The sequence below is a fragment of the Sphaerodactylus townsendi genome, linkage group LG08 (assembly GCF_021028975.2).
Source record: "Sphaerodactylus townsendi isolate TG3544 linkage group LG08, MPM_Stown_v2.3, whole genome shotgun sequence".
NCBI lineage: Eukaryota > Metazoa > Chordata > Lepidosauria > Squamata > Sphaerodactylidae > Sphaerodactylus > Sphaerodactylus townsendi.
The window spans coordinates 90,109,928-90,128,708 of record NC_059432.1 but is presented as its reverse complement, the minus strand read 5'-3'; the positions used below and the strand labels follow the sequence as shown (position 1 = coordinate 90,128,708).

At 40.2% G+C, this 18,781-nt stretch overlaps 1 protein-coding gene across 1 annotated transcript in view; it reads left to right on the top strand.

Moving 5' to 3' along the window:
* VEPH1 (ventricular zone expressed PH domain containing 1) overlaps positions 1–18,781 on the top strand; it is a 134,371-nt gene that overhangs the window by 74,092 nt on the left and 41,498 nt on the right. The window contains exons 7-8 of the mRNA XM_048506926.1: positions 385–605; positions 16,728–16,937. Coding sequence (XP_048362883.1) covers positions 385–605; positions 16,728–16,937 — 431 coding nt within the window. The remainder of the gene's footprint in view (positions 1–384; positions 606–16,727; positions 16,938–18,781) is intronic.

Genomic DNA, 18,781 nt, shown 5'->3' with positions numbered 1-18,781 from the left:
TGCATGTGCAGAAGGCCCCCAAGTCTCCTTCATCCAATCCAAAACTACAAAGTCAGTACAAACACATCATTTACAAAATGGATCACTTACGGTCACTTTGCATTTCCTCCGTTTTACTTAGTATCTGTATGGCAAATGAGATACTGCTGAATTAAATTGACACTGCACAGCAACACATCTCAAAAAATGTTTATGTCCTGGCTGCACCTGTAAATATTTTTTTACATGAGTGCCCTTCAAAATGAAATGCTCCTATTGGTCCGAACACAAATTCTGTAGCAACGCTGTGGTTTGTAACTTTCTTTTAGCAATGTGATCACAATTGATGTGCATGTTAAAATGATGGCTTCTACTTTCAACACCATGTCCTTTCTTAATACTTAGGAGAGAGCCCGAATATGCCTGTTCTACTTGGTTAATCAACTAGCTAATATGGAACATTCATTCCACCATATCCTTCTGCTGGAGATTAAGCACATCACAGATACCTTCTCCAATATCTTGGGCATCCAGAGCAGAGACATATATCGCATGAGTAACAGTTTCACTGCCATAGCTAAACTTCTCATTCAACAGCTGGAAAATGACACGACCACTGAAAGCAGGTAAAACCAATGTTCTCGCGTCTTTATTTGAATGACTTGAGACAGCATTTTTTTTAACGTGTGGGTGTGGCAGACATCGACTGTCATATTCAATAGTATTTTCTCATTGATTGATGAATAGTCACGTGGTTCAGTGAGTGATGATTTTTGTAATTGTTGCTGTAGTTTTAAGGAGATCTAAAAGGCACATGTTAATGATGAAGGACAAATGATATTGATTGGTATGAACCTGTGCCTAATCATGGAATCTCTAATAGAAGGGATAGTATCGGTACAATGTTTGTATACAATATTGCTGGTTGGAGGAAAGCATTTCAAGCCATTCAAGACAGGATAAAACCACTATGGAATATGTATTGTCAAAGGCTTTCACAGCTGGAATCAACTGACTGTAGTGGGTTTTCTAAGTTGTGAGGTCGAGATCTGGTAGTTTTTGCTCTTAATGTCTTGCCTGCATCTATGGCTGGCATCTTTGGAGGTATGCCAGGACAAGATGTGTATGATATGCCTCTAAAGATCCCAGCCATAGATGCAGGTGAAACATTAGGAGCAAAAACTAACAGACCATGGCCACATAGCCCAGAAAACCTACAACAACCATGGAAAATCCTTCTGATATCGGGAATCAGGTGATTCCATGGAGCTAGTCTCATGCCGCTACCATCCAAGGTCTGCTGTACTCCCTTAATCTGTGCCACTAATTTGGTTTGTTTAGTTATATTCTGCCTTCCCTCACTAAAGTAAGGTTCATTCTGGCCCTTTCCCCACTTACCTTAAGCCCCGCGCTACTCTCCTTAAGTAGCGCCGGGTCCCCTGGCACTCCCCACTACAGGTGCAGCGACAATGCAGCTGCCCCGATGCTGCCGCTCTCGCGCCCCCTCGCGCGGCATCCCTGGCACTCCTCGAAACGCCGCCTTTTGATGACCCCGCGTGGGGACGCCCAGGCTCACGCCAGAGATGCCGCACGCTGAGAGTATCGTGCAGCAAAGGTAAGTGGGGAAACGCCCACTGTCAAATGGAATATGTATTTGGAATTTAAGTGCCATGACTGTAGTCTAATCTGGCAATCTATGTACTATCATAAGTATTACTGACTAAAAAACGTTGTCCACTATGTAGTTTGAACTAGGGTCAGTCTACGCATTGTCCCTTTCTACTGATGATGAGAGGCTGATTTCAAAATAAAACCCCATTGTTTGATGTTTAAGTGACCCTCCCTTCACAGTTCTCAAAAAAGTCTTCTGACTGTGCTTCATGTACTTATTTAAAAGTCAAATGAATGACTAAGCAAATAAGTAATAAAGAACCTTGAATTAGTAAGCAACTGTAATTTCAGGGTTGATTGTTTCAGGCTACAAAAGACTGGAGGTAAGAAGGAGAATAATGCTGGGTTAAAGTTATATTTCCATGACATCTACATGCTACAGTTTTTCATACAGCACATTTTTTAGATGTGTCTTCCTCAGACCCCTGGTACACTGTGGCTTGACCTAAATATTTGGATTACGAATGTCTCAAAAAAGCCTGTTCAAACATCTTTAAGTAAAACAACAACCTCCAGTCTTCCTGTCTCACATCTAATACTTTAAAATCCCAGCAAACATCTAATTTCACTTTCTACCGGAGTATCTTTTCAATGATATGATGTGTCCAGCTGTTTTTCAAATACCCTTGCTATGAACTATACAGTTTAACTTCATAAACACGTTGCTATACTTGGTCTCCAAAGCACGTTTTAAATAATTTCATATGTCCTGCTCTTTAAATGGCTACGGATTGTTGCACTTCTAAAAAAAATCTTGCTGAGCGAAAAATATCATTAAAACACTAGTGCACAAAAAATGAAACTTCTGAGTATGTTAAAATGGAGGAAGAGAGCAGTAAAACAATAGGCAGAGTCCTGTAGTAATTAAGCACTTTTAAAGTCCCACTCATTTAAATATAAGACACATAGGGAGCCCAGATAGGTCTACTCAGAAGCAAATTTCATTTTATTAAATGGGCTTATTCCTGGGAAAGTGTTCTTTCATCCTTAAACATCCATGAAGCCTGGTATTGTGACAGAAGTAAATTCCACTAAGTGTCAGTCTAATTCTTAAGTAACTGGACATGGGAATGTGGCCTTCTTAACTGAAATCAGTGGCATGTGGTGTGTGCACCTTTGGCTGAGTATTCAAAACATTTCAGTCTGCTGATAAATATAAAACTTAAGCCAAGCAAGTCTGTAATCACACCTGTGCTACAAGCAACTCACAAGTAAGCTGTGCAAAGAGAGTTCAGTCACTTTCAGTGTCAACCTAAACAGAGCTACGCCCTTCAAAACTCATTGACTTCAATAGACTTAAAAGCATGTAGCTTCTGTTTATGATGGCACTCTTCCTGTATAAGGCCATTTATGTATTTGGTGGTTTCCTTTGCATTGAGTGTACATCCCCTTCGGGTTTGATTCTTGGTTATGCACATGTTTCCCCCTCTTTGGAACTCACCACGCTCTCAGATAAGAGAATCCCTACAGTTTCAAAAAGATGTTGAAGTGCTACTTTTTCTCTCCAGTCTCAGGGAAAGGAAAGGAGAATACTGCATTAAGCTTTCCTCAGGTTTACTCACTCCTCCTTGCCTTTTCCTTTGCATACAACAGCAGTTTCTCCCATTTTTCAGGCCCCCGTTTTAAAATGTTCAGAAGGGCTTTCTTTTTTTGTTCCAACACTGAAGACCTTGTGAAACTGACATGAAATTGGCATGGTCTATCAAAGTAATGCTAAATCAAAGCATACACACAAAGGTGGCAGACAACCTTCCCAGATGGAGATGGCACAGAAAGAACAGGGAAACAGCAGATGGGCAAAGTGGCAGCTTGGCTTAGCTAGGATGAGAATCATTGTGTGAACAAAAAACCCCCACTGCATAGCAAACAGCCGTGGGATAGGTAGTGCATGCATAAATGGCCTAACACTTTGTCTGACGTACTTGATACACGTAACATGTGTCCCAATGAGTTCAGGGCAAATGTTCTTCACCGTCATATGCTGCTAATGAACAGTAGTCCCTTTTAAATAGAATGGAAACCTTCTGATTACAACTGAGTGAAAGTATAAATGGTCAAGAGGAGGAGATGAGAAATTACGCATATCATAAAACTCAACACAGCTGTTGGCGAACTTCTAAATATGAAAGACTGCCTCAAATAACATTGCAAGCAGACACCAGCACGCTGGATAAAATTAAAAAGAAATGTAGAAGAAGAGAAGAAGAGTTTGGATTTATATCCCCCCTTTCTCTCCTGCAGGAGACTCAAAGGGGCTTACAATCTCCTTGCCCTTCCCCCCTCACAACAAACACCCTGTGAGGTAGGTGGGGCTGAGAGAGCTCCGAGAAGCTGTGACTAGCCCAAGGTCACCCAGCTGGTGTGTGTGGGAGTGCACAGGTTAATCTGAATTCCCCAGATAAGCCTCCACAGCTCAGGCGGCAGAGCTGGGAATCAAACCCAGTTCCTCCACATTAGATACATGAGCTCTTAACCTCCTATGCCACTGTAGTAAAATCCTAGTTTCTACAAACTAACCTGGAAAAGACAGTTCAAAAGTTATTCTGACAAGATATTTTCTGGCCACCATTGCGGTTCAATGCTTTTTTTTTTTTTTTAATTTTATTAAGTATGAAAAATTAACAATTTGAATTTCAGTTATTACAGAATTCACAGAAATTGTTACATATAAGTTTTTACATAAAGTTATTTCGTGAAAAAAACTATCCATTTAAAAACAACTCATTCTAACTTATACATTACAGTTTTTAAACTAATATACTTCCAGCTAGGATACAAATAATTTGATACATATAATTCAGTTCAGTTTTGATTATCTATTTAGTATATATACTTGTTACTGTTTTATACAGAAAGAGATTTATATATTAAATTCTAACTAGATGACCACTGAGATCATTTATAAACTAGTCCATCAAATCTAATATTTCCTCCTTAATAATTTAAGTTTGAATAAGGTTTGTTCCATCAATACATACAACAATACATATTATCTATACATAAAGAAACAACTAATACTTAGTCTTCCAGTAGCGTGCTATCTATAGAAAAAAGAAAAAAAGATGATTTAACAATTTATTACATTTTGAAGGAATGCAAGTTTTTTTTTCATTGGTGAAAATGGTTAAATTATGATGTTCTATAAGATTTGATATTTTGTCCATTTTTATATACTCTATTAATTTAACAAAAAATCTTCAATTGAGGGAACATTTCTTACTCCATGTTTTTTAACCATATATATAAAATTAATTTATCGTTTTTCCTGGTCTTTACAGAATCTAACATATTTAATAAAAAAATTTCTGGCAAGAATTTAAACTGGTATCCCTAAAATTTTTGGTCATAACTATATGTATTTCTTTCCAGTATATTTGGGCTTGTCACATTGCCACCACATATGAAAATAGGTGCCTTTCTCTTTCTGGCACTTCCAACACTGACCAGATTCCCCTTTACTTATTTTTTGCTAATTTTGTGGACACAAATACCACCCGATGGAACATTTTATAACAATTTTCTTTAATATTAGTACACCTTGTAAATCTCTCATATTCTTTGTCCATAGTTTTCCCATTGGTCCATGTGGATGTTTTTTTCCCAAAGTCCCTAGCCCATCGGATCATACACTCTTTTTATTTGCTCTTTTCTAGTTTTAATTTAATCAACATACTGTATATCCTACTCAATAGTTTCTGTTGGCCTTTCTGCATCGTTATCCAAAGTTCAAGAGTCTTTACTTTCAAAATCCAGTATCTTATCTTTTATTTATAATTATTTTTTTTAAGTTGATGGTACAGAAACCATTGACATTCCTTTCCTTCTATCTTTATTTCTTGAACCGTTTTGACTATGTTTTAGGATATCTGAGTATCTTAAAAATTTATTTCTAAAGTTGGATTTAATCGGATTGCTTCATGTGGAGATAACCATTTAGGAGTTTTATCATATACTTACTTCTATATTCTCTCCATAATATTTATAGCTTCTAATGTATGTGAGTGGTCTAAGAACTCTCTTGGCATTTTCCCTTTGTTGTGCCAAATATAAGTGGTGCCAACCATAATGTAATTATATCCTTCAATAAGGGACTTCCTTGTTCTCCTAGAAGCATCAATCCCAACTAAACCAAGATAGGGCTGCCAGCTTGATGATATAATTTAAAGGTCCGGTAGCAAATCCTCCTTTCTTTTACTTCAATTAAATTTAAATAACTAATTCTGGATTTTTTCCCCTTCCCCATATAAACTGTAATATTTCTTTTCCAATTTTCAAAGTATTTGTTCGTAATAATAATTAGGTGTTTGGAAAAGAAAACAACATTTTAGAGAGTACATTCATTTTACAGCTGCAATTTTACCTAATATTGATAGAATTTAATCTAGTCCATCTATTTAAGTCTTTCTGTATTTCTCTCCACAATGGCTCGTAGTTTTCTTTAAATAGTAGGATATTATGTTTTGTTAAATGAATTCCTAAAATAAGCACCTTTTTACTATGGTATGGTTCGTTAAGGTTTCTATCTTTTTTCTTCTTGTTTTTTTATTCAGATTGAATGTCATTATTTTAGTTTTTTTGTTCGTTTTACTTTGGGACCGAAACTTCATAAAACTTGTTCATTTTGTCTTTTAATGCAACTAAAGATTCTGATGGATTGTCAACTAAAATAACTTCGTCGTCTGCAAATGCTTTTAATTTATATTAAGTAATTGTTGGATTTTAATTCCCTGAGATATTTTGGTCTGTTTTATATCATAAATTATACTTTCTAATGATAGAATAGAAACAATATCGGGAGAAAGGACAATAGCCTTATCTGGTTACCTCTAAAATATTTATTGGTTTAGAAAGTTCATTATTAATTTTATTTTGCCGTTTGATGATTATAAATAGCCTCAATTGCGTTTTCAATTTAGATGTTCCTCCTAATTGCATGAATTGTTTGTTTTACAAATCTCAGTTTAGGTTATCAGAGGCTTTTTTCGATATCATAGAAGACCATTGCTCCTTGTCTATTAATTTGTTTTATGGAAATATTCTATCATATTTATAATGCATCTAATATTGCTGTTGTTTAATTGTCGACCAGGGAGAAATCCATTTTGGTCTTTATTGATTTTTTCTCTCAAGATGACTTTTAACCTTTGGGTAATGATTCCCTGTAAATAATTTGTAGTCAATGTTTAAAAGTGATATTGGACGATAATTTTGACATTCTTATGGTCTTGGCCCTCTTTTGGGATTAATGTAATTATTGCATCTTCCACCGAGATGGGGCAATTTCCCTGTCTCCATTATGTTGTTCATTCACATCTTTAATAGAGGGGTGTTAAGTTTTATAGAACTGAGCAATAATGCCGTCTGGCCCTGGCGATTTCCCTATTTTAAGTCTTTTTATTTCTTTCCTTATTTCTGCTTCTCCTATTTCTTTTTCCAATATCTTAGTTTCACTTGATGTTATTTTTGTTTTTGTATATTCTAAAATGTACTCGTCTTGTTTCTTAATATCAATTTGTTGCTTACTGTATAAATTTGCGTAATATTTTGTAAAGATTTCTGCCATGTCTTTCTGTTTGTTATATATCTTCCCTTCATGATGTATTTCAGTCACAATTTTCCTTTGCCTCTCTTTGCGCAATTTCCATGCTAACCATTTTCCGGATTTTCCGGATTTGTTTCCTTGTCCAAATTCTTTAGCTTTCAGATAATTTAACTTTCTCTCTAACTCGTGAGTATACAATAAATCCATTTGATTTTGTAGTTCTCTGATCTCCTTTGTCAAATTTGTTTGTTTGGGATTCTCAATTAATTTTTTCTCTCTTATTTTTATCTCTTCTTTAATCTTCTCTTCACATTTCATTCTTTCTTTTTTCATTATTGAATTTTCCTTTATGAAAAAATCCCCTCATATAAGCTTTTAGTGAATCCCATACTGTTTCAATTTTAATCTCATCTGTCCAGTTATTGTTCAGAAATTCCTCTATTTCTTTACAACCTTTTTGTATAATTTCCTTTCTTGTAAATAAGTAGCCATTCATTCTCCATTGAAAACCCTTTCTTTCCCCTTTTAAATTCCAAATAATAGGGCAGTGGTCTGATAATATCTTTGCCTCTATATTAATGTTCATGGTTTGGATACTAAGATCTTTCGTTCCCAAGCACATATCTAAACGTGTCCACGTATTATACTGCTTTGAATGGTATGTGTATTCCCTAGAAGTCCCGTTTAATTTTCTCCAGATGTCAGTTACTCCTATCAATGCTTTTGATATTATCACCTGTTTTTACATTCTTGATCATAGCAGTGATCATATTTGATGTTTTATGATTCAGGAACAGGCCACCAGTGGACAACTGTGGAATTGGTGTAACCTGGAGTTGGGCCTCCACTCTGCAGTGTACTTCTGGTGGCTAAAGACAGCCTTTTTAGTGTCAGGCACTACTTTGATCCTGTGTTTTCCACTGGTAGAAGGCCCTTCCACTAGTAAAAGAGGAAAGAATGATTGTTTCCAGTACCTTCCTCTTGCTGCAGACATCCTGTTTCCTCCTATGTTGTTTCTAGGGAGTCCACCTGTCCCAGTGGCAGGAGTTTAATGTATGATGGAGATGTGAAGAATGAGGAAGTTAGAAATGCTCACTCTGTGGCTCATAGAGGGCCACATTCACAATTGCCAGCAAATTCAGTTAAGAAATAAAAACCCTGCTAAAATACACAATATTTGAAATAGGGCTGTGTGAAGCTGGGTGTCAGTATTATGTTACAGCAGTTTGGTTCTGTTTTCCTGCAATTACACATTTATTATTTCAGAAGTAAAAACAGGATTACCGTAGTACTCGAGGGCAGGATTCCAAGGTCGGCTCTGTGGTAAGGCTCCCAGGCTGATGCAGAGACCTATAAAATAATCTTCCATTGATTTGGGTAAAGCTCCCCTCTTAAGAGATTGGTCTGTACATAGTGTTGATGATGGAACATGACAAATCTTGTTGCCCCAAGACAACTCTTTCCTGTGGTATGAAAAGGTATAGTGATAGAAAGTTATAACTAAAGTGAGGAGGTGTTTCCTGCTGGAGACGTGTTTGTGATATTCAGAGAGCCAGTTCAGCCCTGATATGGACCTCTGTTCTTTAACAAGAGGATCACTTTCCCATTTGTTACTATTCCCTTCTGGTACTTGGTTTTCCAATGGCTTCAATCCATCCTTCTCTATGTGATAAGTACAGTTTATGCCTGTGCTTCAAGTTTGTCCCTCTAGTTGACGTCACTGGCATAAACTGGAATATTCACTGATTTCTGATGGGAGGGTGATATAAAGAAATTATTTCAAACAGGAATTCACTGGAAGCATACATTGTTTTTTGACAGAGAATGAAATTTTTATTGAAAAAGGGTAAAGGGAAGTAAATTTAGCAACATGTAAATCAATGCTGCTTTTTACTAGAGAAGCCACATTGGAACGGGGTTTCTCCATCTCTGTGCATTTATACACTTGAGGTCTGCCCCGCAGTGACTGAACATTCTCTTTGGATCAGATTCTCAGTTGCGCACACGTTTTCCACCCCAAACTCACCATGCCACAGATCACAGAATCCCAGAGGCGAAGCGAGGGGAAACTGCACCCAGGGCGCACGTGTGCCCTGTGCTCCTGCTGCAGCGCCCCCGCCCCACCCTGGAATGCCCCCAGAACAGCCCCTCCATGGCCTGGCCATGCCTCCGCTGTGGCTCCACCCAGGGTGTCATGCCCCCCCATCCCATGGGCACTACGCCACTGCAGAATCCCCATGGTTTCTGAAAGGGAGTAAAGTGTGCCTTTTCCATGCCTGTGCAGGGAAAGCAAAGAAGACTTGTGTCTATTTTGTTTTGGATTTTCCGCTTTTTTCCACCTTCCTTCTCTCGGAGCAGTTCTGCCCACTCCTCAGTCAGCCTTTCCGAGGGATCAGTGGGGGTTCTTTAAAAAAACCTATTGGGTATATCACATGAGCAACAGAACATTGAAACACCCCTCATCAAAAAAAGGCAGCATGCAACCTCCTGAAGATTGCAGATACAACAAGGAAGCAGGGGGAAGGCAAAATCACATCTAGGCTCCGAGCAATCAATGGGGCACTTCCTCACGTGTACACTAAGAAATGAAGGGAAAACCCACTGCAGAACAAACAGCTTCAGGATAAGTACTACATGCATACATGCCTCTGTCTCTTCTTTTTTATCGTTCCATCACAAGTACCCACTGGTGTTACCATCACTGCATGAAAGCTGCCACAGTATAGTTCCTGGCCATAATTTGAAGATTATTAGAAGCCCTGGGTCACATGAATGGGTCAGCATTAGCACTGTCTAAGTTACAAACGGGGCAGCACCAGTATTAGGGAGTTACTGTAGTGTGGAGATTTTCGACATGGTCTGGAAATGCTCACACTGCCTTTGCAATGCTAGAGCAGTTCTCATGCCATATAATTAATGAAAGGAGTCCACAGTTTTGGTCTTTATTTCTCCTTACTAAGTATTTTATTTATTTATTTATTATTATATTTGTAAACCGCCCCATCCCCTAAGGGCTCTGGGCGGTGGACAGCAAACATCATAAACAATTCAATTCAACAAGCAGTCACATTTAAAATCAATAAATACATAAATTACATAAAATTACAGCGTTCCATGTAAGTCACATGAGGTCCAGTATTAAACTATCAATAGATAAAAAGACACCTCCCGGAGAGGGGGCGGTATAGATGTTATAGGCTCCCAAGATGATAGAGGGAGGAACAGGAAGGGTGCACACCATCAACGGCCGGCTTCCCCAAAGGCCCGGTGGAACAATTCGGTCTTACAGGCCCTGCGGAACTCTCCAAGATCCCGCAGGGCCCGGACAGATGGTGGGAGAGTGTTCCACCAGGCTGGAGCCAGGGCCATAAAGGCCCTGGCTCAGGTGGAAGCCAGCCATATCATTGAGGGGCCGGGGACCACCAGTAAATTGGCCTCTGCTGAACGTAGAGGCCGTGCAGGGATATATGGGGTAAGGCGGTCCCAAAGGTATGAGGGCCCCAGGCCGCGCAGAGCCTTAAAGGTTAATACCCATACCTTGTGGATGATCCGGAATTCCACTGGGAGCCAGTGCAGCTGGCGCAATACAGGCTGGATATGGTCACAATAGGCACCACCTGTAAGTAGGCGCGCTGCTGCATGCTGGATCAGCTTCAGCTTCCAGATCAGGCGCAAGGGTAGGCCAGCGTAGAGCAAATTACAATAGTCTAACCTGGAGGTGACCGTTGCATGGATCACAGTGGCCAGGTCAGCTTGGGAGAGGAAGGGGGCCAGCCGTCGGGCCTGACGGAGATGGAAAAACGCAGCCCGGGTTGTAAGGGCCACCTGGGTCTCCATTAAAAGAGACGAATCCAGGTGGACCCCCAGGCTGCGAACAGAGCGGGCCGGTGCCAATGAGGCCCCCTCCCACACTGGCGGCTGGAAATCCCCAACCTCCCCTTCGCGTCTCAGCCAGAGGATCTCCGTCTTTGATGAGTTTAGTTTTAACCTGCTCTGTTGCAACCAACCCGCAACCGCCTCCAGACAGTGCTGTAGAGCTGCAGGGGCGATGGCCGCTCTCCCCTCCATCAACAGAATGAGCTGAGTGTCATCAGCGTACTGGTGACAAATCAGCCCAAAGCTCTGTACCAACTGAGCAAGGGGTCGCATATAGATATTAAATAATAGCGGAGATAGAAGCGCACCCTGGGGCACACCGCACTGAAGCGGGCACCGTCGGGAGGGCTGATCTCCACACCACACTTGCTGAGTCCGGTCCCGGAGAAACGAGACAATCCACTGAAGGACAGTGCCCCACACTCCGGAAACGGCCAAGCGGTGGGCCAAAAGATTGTGGTCGACCACGTCAAACACTGCGGTAAGATCTAACAATACCAGCAGCGCCGATCCGCCTTGGTCCAGCTGCATACGGAGCGTGTCTGTGACGGCGACAAGAACAGTCTCCGTCCCATGCCCAGCACGGAAGCCGGACTGGAAGGGGTCAAAGGCTGATGTGTCCTCCAGGAAACCCTGAAGCTGCTCCAGCACCACTCTCTCAATTACCTTCCCCAGAAACGAAAGATTCGAGACGAGGCGGTAATTGGCCAGATCTCCAGGATCTAACGGTGGTCTTTTTAAGAGTGGGCGGACCACTGCCTCCTTCAACCCACCTGGAAAGAATTCATACACAAACTTGCATATAAGGAACAGTGACTGCACATGTACTTGGAAGATGTAATTGGTATGTCTTTTGATGTATGGGTTTCCATCATGTGCATGCAGTGTCACACACACATGTGGCTTGAAGGCAATTGCTAAATGCAAGTGATGTACAGGTTGAGATTTTACAAACGTTGACGTTCTCCTGAAACCAAATTCAAGCATCATAAATCAGAATTTCTGCAGTGGCTTTCATAGCCTGGACGTTGAGAGGGGGTATGCCTAAAGCAGGCTGACTTGATCTCTATTCAGGACTGATCCTGAATTAGTGCATTTTAAATTTAGTGTTATTAAATAGGTAATTTCCAATGGGAAAAGCTAGCTGTAGCTGAGGGAATGACTGGTGCAGAGAACAGCAGCAAGCTAGTTATGAACTGAGCCCAAACTTTTTAAAAAGGCTTGGATCTGTTTTGTAATTAACCTGAAAGGTTCCAAACGGAATGAATTTGCACTACAAACTTTTTAAAGATTCTGGCTACATCAGTGTCCTGCAGTGCAGGAAAATGACTTTTCAAGTAGTAGTGGCTGACCTGAATCGTTTGACATGAGGAATTTTACATGTATTCCATTTACACATAATTAAAACCGTTCCGTATTTGAAATGCCGTCGCACTCAGCTTATCCCAAAGATGTAGGTCATTCAGCCCACAGAGCTTACTTGAACTGGGAATGTTAATGTATAGTGATTTCGTCTTAGAAATCTTGCGTGGCCAGCTTAACAAAGAGAAAATGCAGATCTACTGAAACCTCCCAGCCACCATTCCTGAGAATAACAAGGCATTCAATTTTGATTGCATCCTTATTTATTTTATGTTGTAGCGAGACAAAAAGTTATTCTCTTTGCAGGAGAAACTCAATGTGGCATAAATGATCTGGCACTTACAGCCCTTATACCTTTCATTCTACTGTTCTCATTATAACATTACCGACGTCTGCATTGTTGGAAATGCATAATGGTATTGATTACCTTGGAAGAAATTCCACATAGGGAATGTCTTTTTGAACATGGCTCTGACAATCATTTTTTAACAGGGCCATGATTTCATGGTAAGAGTCTTATTAGTGTTCACTTAGCAACTTTTTCTAAGTTCTAAGCAATCGTGAGCAACTGATTCCAGTGTGCTCACAATAAAAGAAAAAGTTGTGAACTGTGGTCCTCTTCTCAGATCTCTTTAAGCCTTCACTTTTTTCAGGACGGCAGAATGTCAACAATACTCAGGGAATACCAAAAGTTGAATAAGAAAAATTTAGACTAGCCGAACCGAACTATCTTTGACTCTCACTCCCATTTGCAACATGGCTCACTTTTCAAATTTGTTGTATACACTGCTAACATCAGCACTTTGCACATACTCAGGGAAATTGTGGAACCTGTCCCAGATGTTGCAATTCACTCCAGACTTTTGGCACAGCAGAATCCATTGGAATCTGGTGGTTTCACTCATCCCTAATTTCCACCAGTAGTTAATTTTATTGGCTTCTCTGATTACTGAAGGAGCCAGCAAAGAAATCAGGTCTCTTAGCTGTGCTCAGTATGAAGCATTTCATAATTGCTGCATCAGTCGAGCTTACCAAGAAGGACCTTGTGCCAAGAAAGTCACAGTCTTGGAGAGGTGATCTTAGACAAATCAAAAGCCATGTACCCCCTGAACGGCATGTCCAGGGATAAGCTTTTTTTTTTGTTTGGCTTTAGCAAGAAAATGTAAAATTGGCCATTCTGAGAATCCCTTGTGGGTAATATTAGCTAACTCCCAGAGCCTGAGCCAAGATATATATATGTAGAGAAAGAGAGCCGCTGCCACAGTGTACAATGTAGATTCAAGCACAGAACAAAATGTCCCCCAAAAAACATTTCCTTCCATGGCCAGCCCACTGGCAACAATGGCTGGCTGCCCCTTGCGTTCAGTAAACCCTGAGTCATGGTTCCCTGCATGAGTGTGAATGGAAGCAGGACCCCCACAAATGCAAACTGGCCAAGTTTTGCAGAACAGTTTGTTTTCATTGGTCAGAGAAGTAGACTCCGTAGGCAAGGCAAAGAGATTGTGTTGATGTGAAACCTAATACAGCGCTGTGGTTTAACAAAATAATAGTACTAGTTTACAACATGTAAGTAACGATAACACATGCAAGACAATGGGATTCTGTAATAGCATTTGCTCGATACACAATGTTCAGAATTGCACAACTGGTACTGCAGCAGTTTGCATTGATTTTCGTTTTGTTCATTTTTTATATTTGTCTTTTTTGTGGGGTGCAGTTATTAAGGTCATTTTGTTCCGAAGCCATTGGCCTTTGCTGCCATTGTCACATCTTGTTTCTGCTTAGTAGCACATCTCATTTCCTGACTGAATTGCCATTTCACAATAACGTGGGTTGGGTAGCAAGTAATAGATGGCTCTTTGAGTAAATGTTTGCTTCCTGTAATGCCAAGAAAGCCAGTGCTCGAGACTTTGCTCTTCCAGTGATCAGTCATCCACACCTTCAGATGTCCATTCATTTGACCTTCCGATACTTTTTGGGACCTTCCACAGAATCAAAAAGAGAACTGTGGGGGTAGCACAGTGACATATCTTGTATTTGAGACACACAGATTCTACCCTGCTAGACTTCAGTGATCTTTGGGGAGTTAATAAAAGAAATGGGCTACACTATGTGCTCTGGGGTTTTTTTAGCTGCAGCCACCAATACAACATTAATTATGTTGTGGGGTTTCTGCAATGTCTCCCATTTGCCTTCCTTCCCCCCCCCCCCCCCCCCCCACACCAAATATACTAGAGGAGTTTCAGGCCGGGAATGTTCCTCACCCGTGTCTATTGCTTCAACTGTTGTGCCATCTCAGATAAGGCATGTAGTTATCCTGGCCCATAACCAGAAATGTTATGATGAGGGGGCATAAGATTACATTTTCCAGGTACCCAAGATCTAAGACCTTGAGGCTCATTAGATGATGTTTGTTTGTTAGTGGATAAAATACATTCTGCACATGGCCAGAGGCTCATATTCTTTCACACATGCAAGGTATTACAAGGTGGTTTTTAGCTATCAAAATAGATACAAGACTGAGATAAACTGGATATTACTATTATTATTTTGCTTCTGTCTCTGCTCCCATGGCCCCACCTTCTGAATAAATATCCCACTATAAAGAGAGGAAGCAACCCCAAAATAGTATAAATGTCACTCCTTTCTTTTACCCAATATTACCTGCTTGTTACTACTGACAGTAAAGAGAGAAACAACAAAGAAGTAACGTGCCCAGGGAGAAAATATATTTGAACAGAACAGATAGGACTTAATTTGGTTAGGAAGTGGGTAACTAAAAAACTAAGCCTCCTTGTTGAGCCTCCTCACTCAACTGAATATAGTATTTTCAATTTGTTTGTTAAAAGCTACATGGAAAATATTGGGGACATGAGGCTGCCTTCTACTGACCATTGGCCTACCAAGATTGCTAGTATCTACTCTAATTGGCATTGACTCCCCAGGGTCTTTCACGTTACCTACTACTGCAGTGGTGGCGAACCTTTTCGAGACCGAGTGCCCAAACTGCCACCCAAAACCCACTTATTTATTGCAAAGTGCCAACATGGCAATTTAACCTGAATACTGAGGTTTTAGTTTTAAAAAAAGGTTGGCTCAGAGGCGTGCGTTACTCAGGAGCAAGCTTGGTGGTTGTCGGTGGCTTTGCATTGAAGAAACCGTGCAACTCTCCCAATGAGTGAATCAGAACCCTAGGAGGGTTTACTCAGAAGCAAGTCCCATTGCCAGCAACTGAGCTTACTCCCAGGTAAAGGATCACACTTTAGTTCTTCCCATGAAAATCTGTGGGGTTTAACAGCACTTAACAGGGTTACCTACACTGCTTCCCCAAAATTAGGTCTTAGGTTTAATGCTAATAATCGAGCCCAGTGGCCCAGGCCAGCCTAGATGGGGGTGGGGGGTGACTCTGTTTGTGCGTGCCCACAGAGAAGGCTCTGAGTGCCACCTCTGGCACCCGTGCCATAGGTTCACCACCACTATACTACTACATCCTTTCAACTGCAAATACAGGCAACTGAACCTGGGATTTCCAGCATGTAAGCAGATTACTCTGCCACTGAGCCACATCTGTGTCTTAAGTGAATACCTTAAATTTGGAGAAAATCCAAATTAACCATAACATTTTCACAAATGACTGCATCAGCGTTCTTTAGTTTGAACACTTTTTAAAGTGGTGTTATTTTCACCCCATTACTAAGGCACTAGTGGTAAATGTAGGCATTTATGAATCCTCAACAGGCATTGCTTCCTGTGATACATGGCTGAATCTTTCATCCATCTGAGATTATTTCTTCTGAAGAAGCTGGAGTGGAAACATACTGTAAAGGATAGAATTATTTCAGACTAGGAAGTGCTCAAGAACCCATTCAATAGATTTCAGAAGCTGTAACATGATACATAGCTAGAGAAGTACAGGACCAATGGGAATTATTGGCAAGTATCCTCCCTTTGGTTGGATGAACTTTCCTCCAATGTAAATGTCTCTTCCTCCAATTAAAGAGCAATTTGGAAGGAAGGTTCCTTGGGCTTAGGAGAGTTTCTCAGGCTAGACAATGCCTTAGGATCCCTCCAATGGAAGAAGCATTTGAGTTGAAGGACACCTTCTTAGGCTGAAGGAAGGCTTCTAACTTTGCTCAGTGAAGTGGGAGGAGATAAGCTATTATCATTTGAATTAATATGGCCATAAATGTGCATTGAATAAAAATTAGCATGTATATGAAGCCTTAGAGATATATTTTTTAAAACCCCACAAAATACAAAACTGCTGCTTCTAACTCACTGGTTTTTGCCTCTCTAGAGTAGAAGATGTTGCTGAAACAGAATCTCCTTCACAGCTGGATAATTTAAAATCCATTGTGAGTGGAAACGAAGAGGAAGAAAAGCTTCAGGTTAAAATACAGGCTTTTGAAGCGAAAATAAACCTTGACAACAGTACGCCTGGCTCTGTGCGCAGGTATAGTCTCGGCCAGGTTTCTAAAGAAGAAAAGAAAGACATGAGATTTAACAGGTATAATTCCATGAAATGTGTCAGTGATTTTGCATGCTGATCAGTTTTCTTATACTGATCTAGCAAAACATTTAGGTGAACAGCCAAATTACATAGTACCTGTGGGCATCAGACATTTAATTATATCCAGACGTGTTGTCAATAACTCTGAGAACTGGATAAGATCTCTATGAGTTATTTGTTTAACCTATCCTGTACCCCAGGGTGCAGTGGGAGATACAAAACACACGCTCACACACATGCTCACACACACACACTCTCTCTCTCTCTCACACACACACACACACACACACACACACTGTTGTGGATCTCAAAACTTCAGAAAATTAAAATTGTTTCCCCTAAATGTAGTTAGTAACAATTCTTTCACCAGTAGACATGTTTAAAGACTATCCATATTATAGACTTGGCCACAGCAAATTTCTTTACTCTTTTTTGCTTTCATTTCCCCCTACCCTTAAAACTTGGTTTATTTGCCCTGACAAAGAATGAAAAATGAGCATGCAGTCATACATAAATATATAGTCAATTCAGAGAAAATGAACATATGGCACAAATGCATCAAATAGTTAGTTAGCACTAACCTGGCATTACATGAGTACTTAGCAATTTTAACGATTTACATTAAACAAGCAATACAGGAAGGCAAAACTGTGATTTCAAACCTGTATTCCCCTTATGGAAAGATTGCTTGAAAATATTTCAGATGGCACAACACATTTAACCAGTTGTATGCATTGTTAAGATTAGATGAAGATATTTTATTTTTTATAGATGGCCTTCTACTGAGGTTATAGGTGATGTAAGTCATATAGACAGATTGTGGAAGGCTGAATTCAATGGTCATTAACTGCAGACAGAAATACATCTACCAGTAGAGCAATGCTTGCCTGCTTCCCACTTCTCTTTGTGAACTGTGGGTCTTCCATAGAGGCACCAATAGAACATGGAGGACTTTTGAAGAACTTAACTTTTAAAAAATCTTCATATTGTTCATTCTGAATGGCCAGTAAGTAAAGCTTTCATTCTAGATTTCTCACTTCTTTTCACTTAGAATACATACATACATACATAAGCCTTTATTGGCATAGTCAGAAGCGAATACATAAAATCAGAAGCAAATACATAAATACATGATAGTTAAAAACGGCAAAAGGCCCCCACAGGGACCATAACAAGTACGCACTTAGAATATAAAAAAAAAAACTTGGGCCAGCCCTGAATAGTGTAATTAGAACGGTTTGCTTTATCTTGTAGCCAAGATTCTCTAATTGGTTCCAAAATGCTGTAGGTCCATCATAGAAATTTAACCTGTTCTCTGAGTATCTGCCACATATTTCTGAGGTCTCATTCTTGGCCTGGATAGCCCCAGGCTAGCCGGATTTTGTTAGATTTCAGAAGCTAAGCAGGGTTGGCCCTGATTAGAATTTGGATGGGTGACCTCCAAAGACTATCAGGGTCATGACATGGAGGGAGGCAATAATAAAACCACCTCAGAATGTCTCCAGTATTGAAAGCTCTACAGCACAAGACTTGTCAGATGAAGACAGGGAAGATCTGGTCCTCTCTGAAGTTGTTCCTTTTCTTAAAGGGTATGTTAGTTCTCAAGAAAGATGGAGACAAAACTGTAAAGGTAGAGAGGCATGCTGACCTCAGTTTTCAGAAAGCACTCCAGACAGGAAACAATACATGTAGGAGTACCAGCAGGGCATTGAATCCAGGAAAGGGTTTGCAAGGTTAGAAAGTGAAGGAGAACTGAAGAATGGAGGCCATTTCTGCTCTTGTGGTTTGCTTCATATTGTGTGTATATCCCCTTCAGATTGGATTCTGTGTAACACACATGA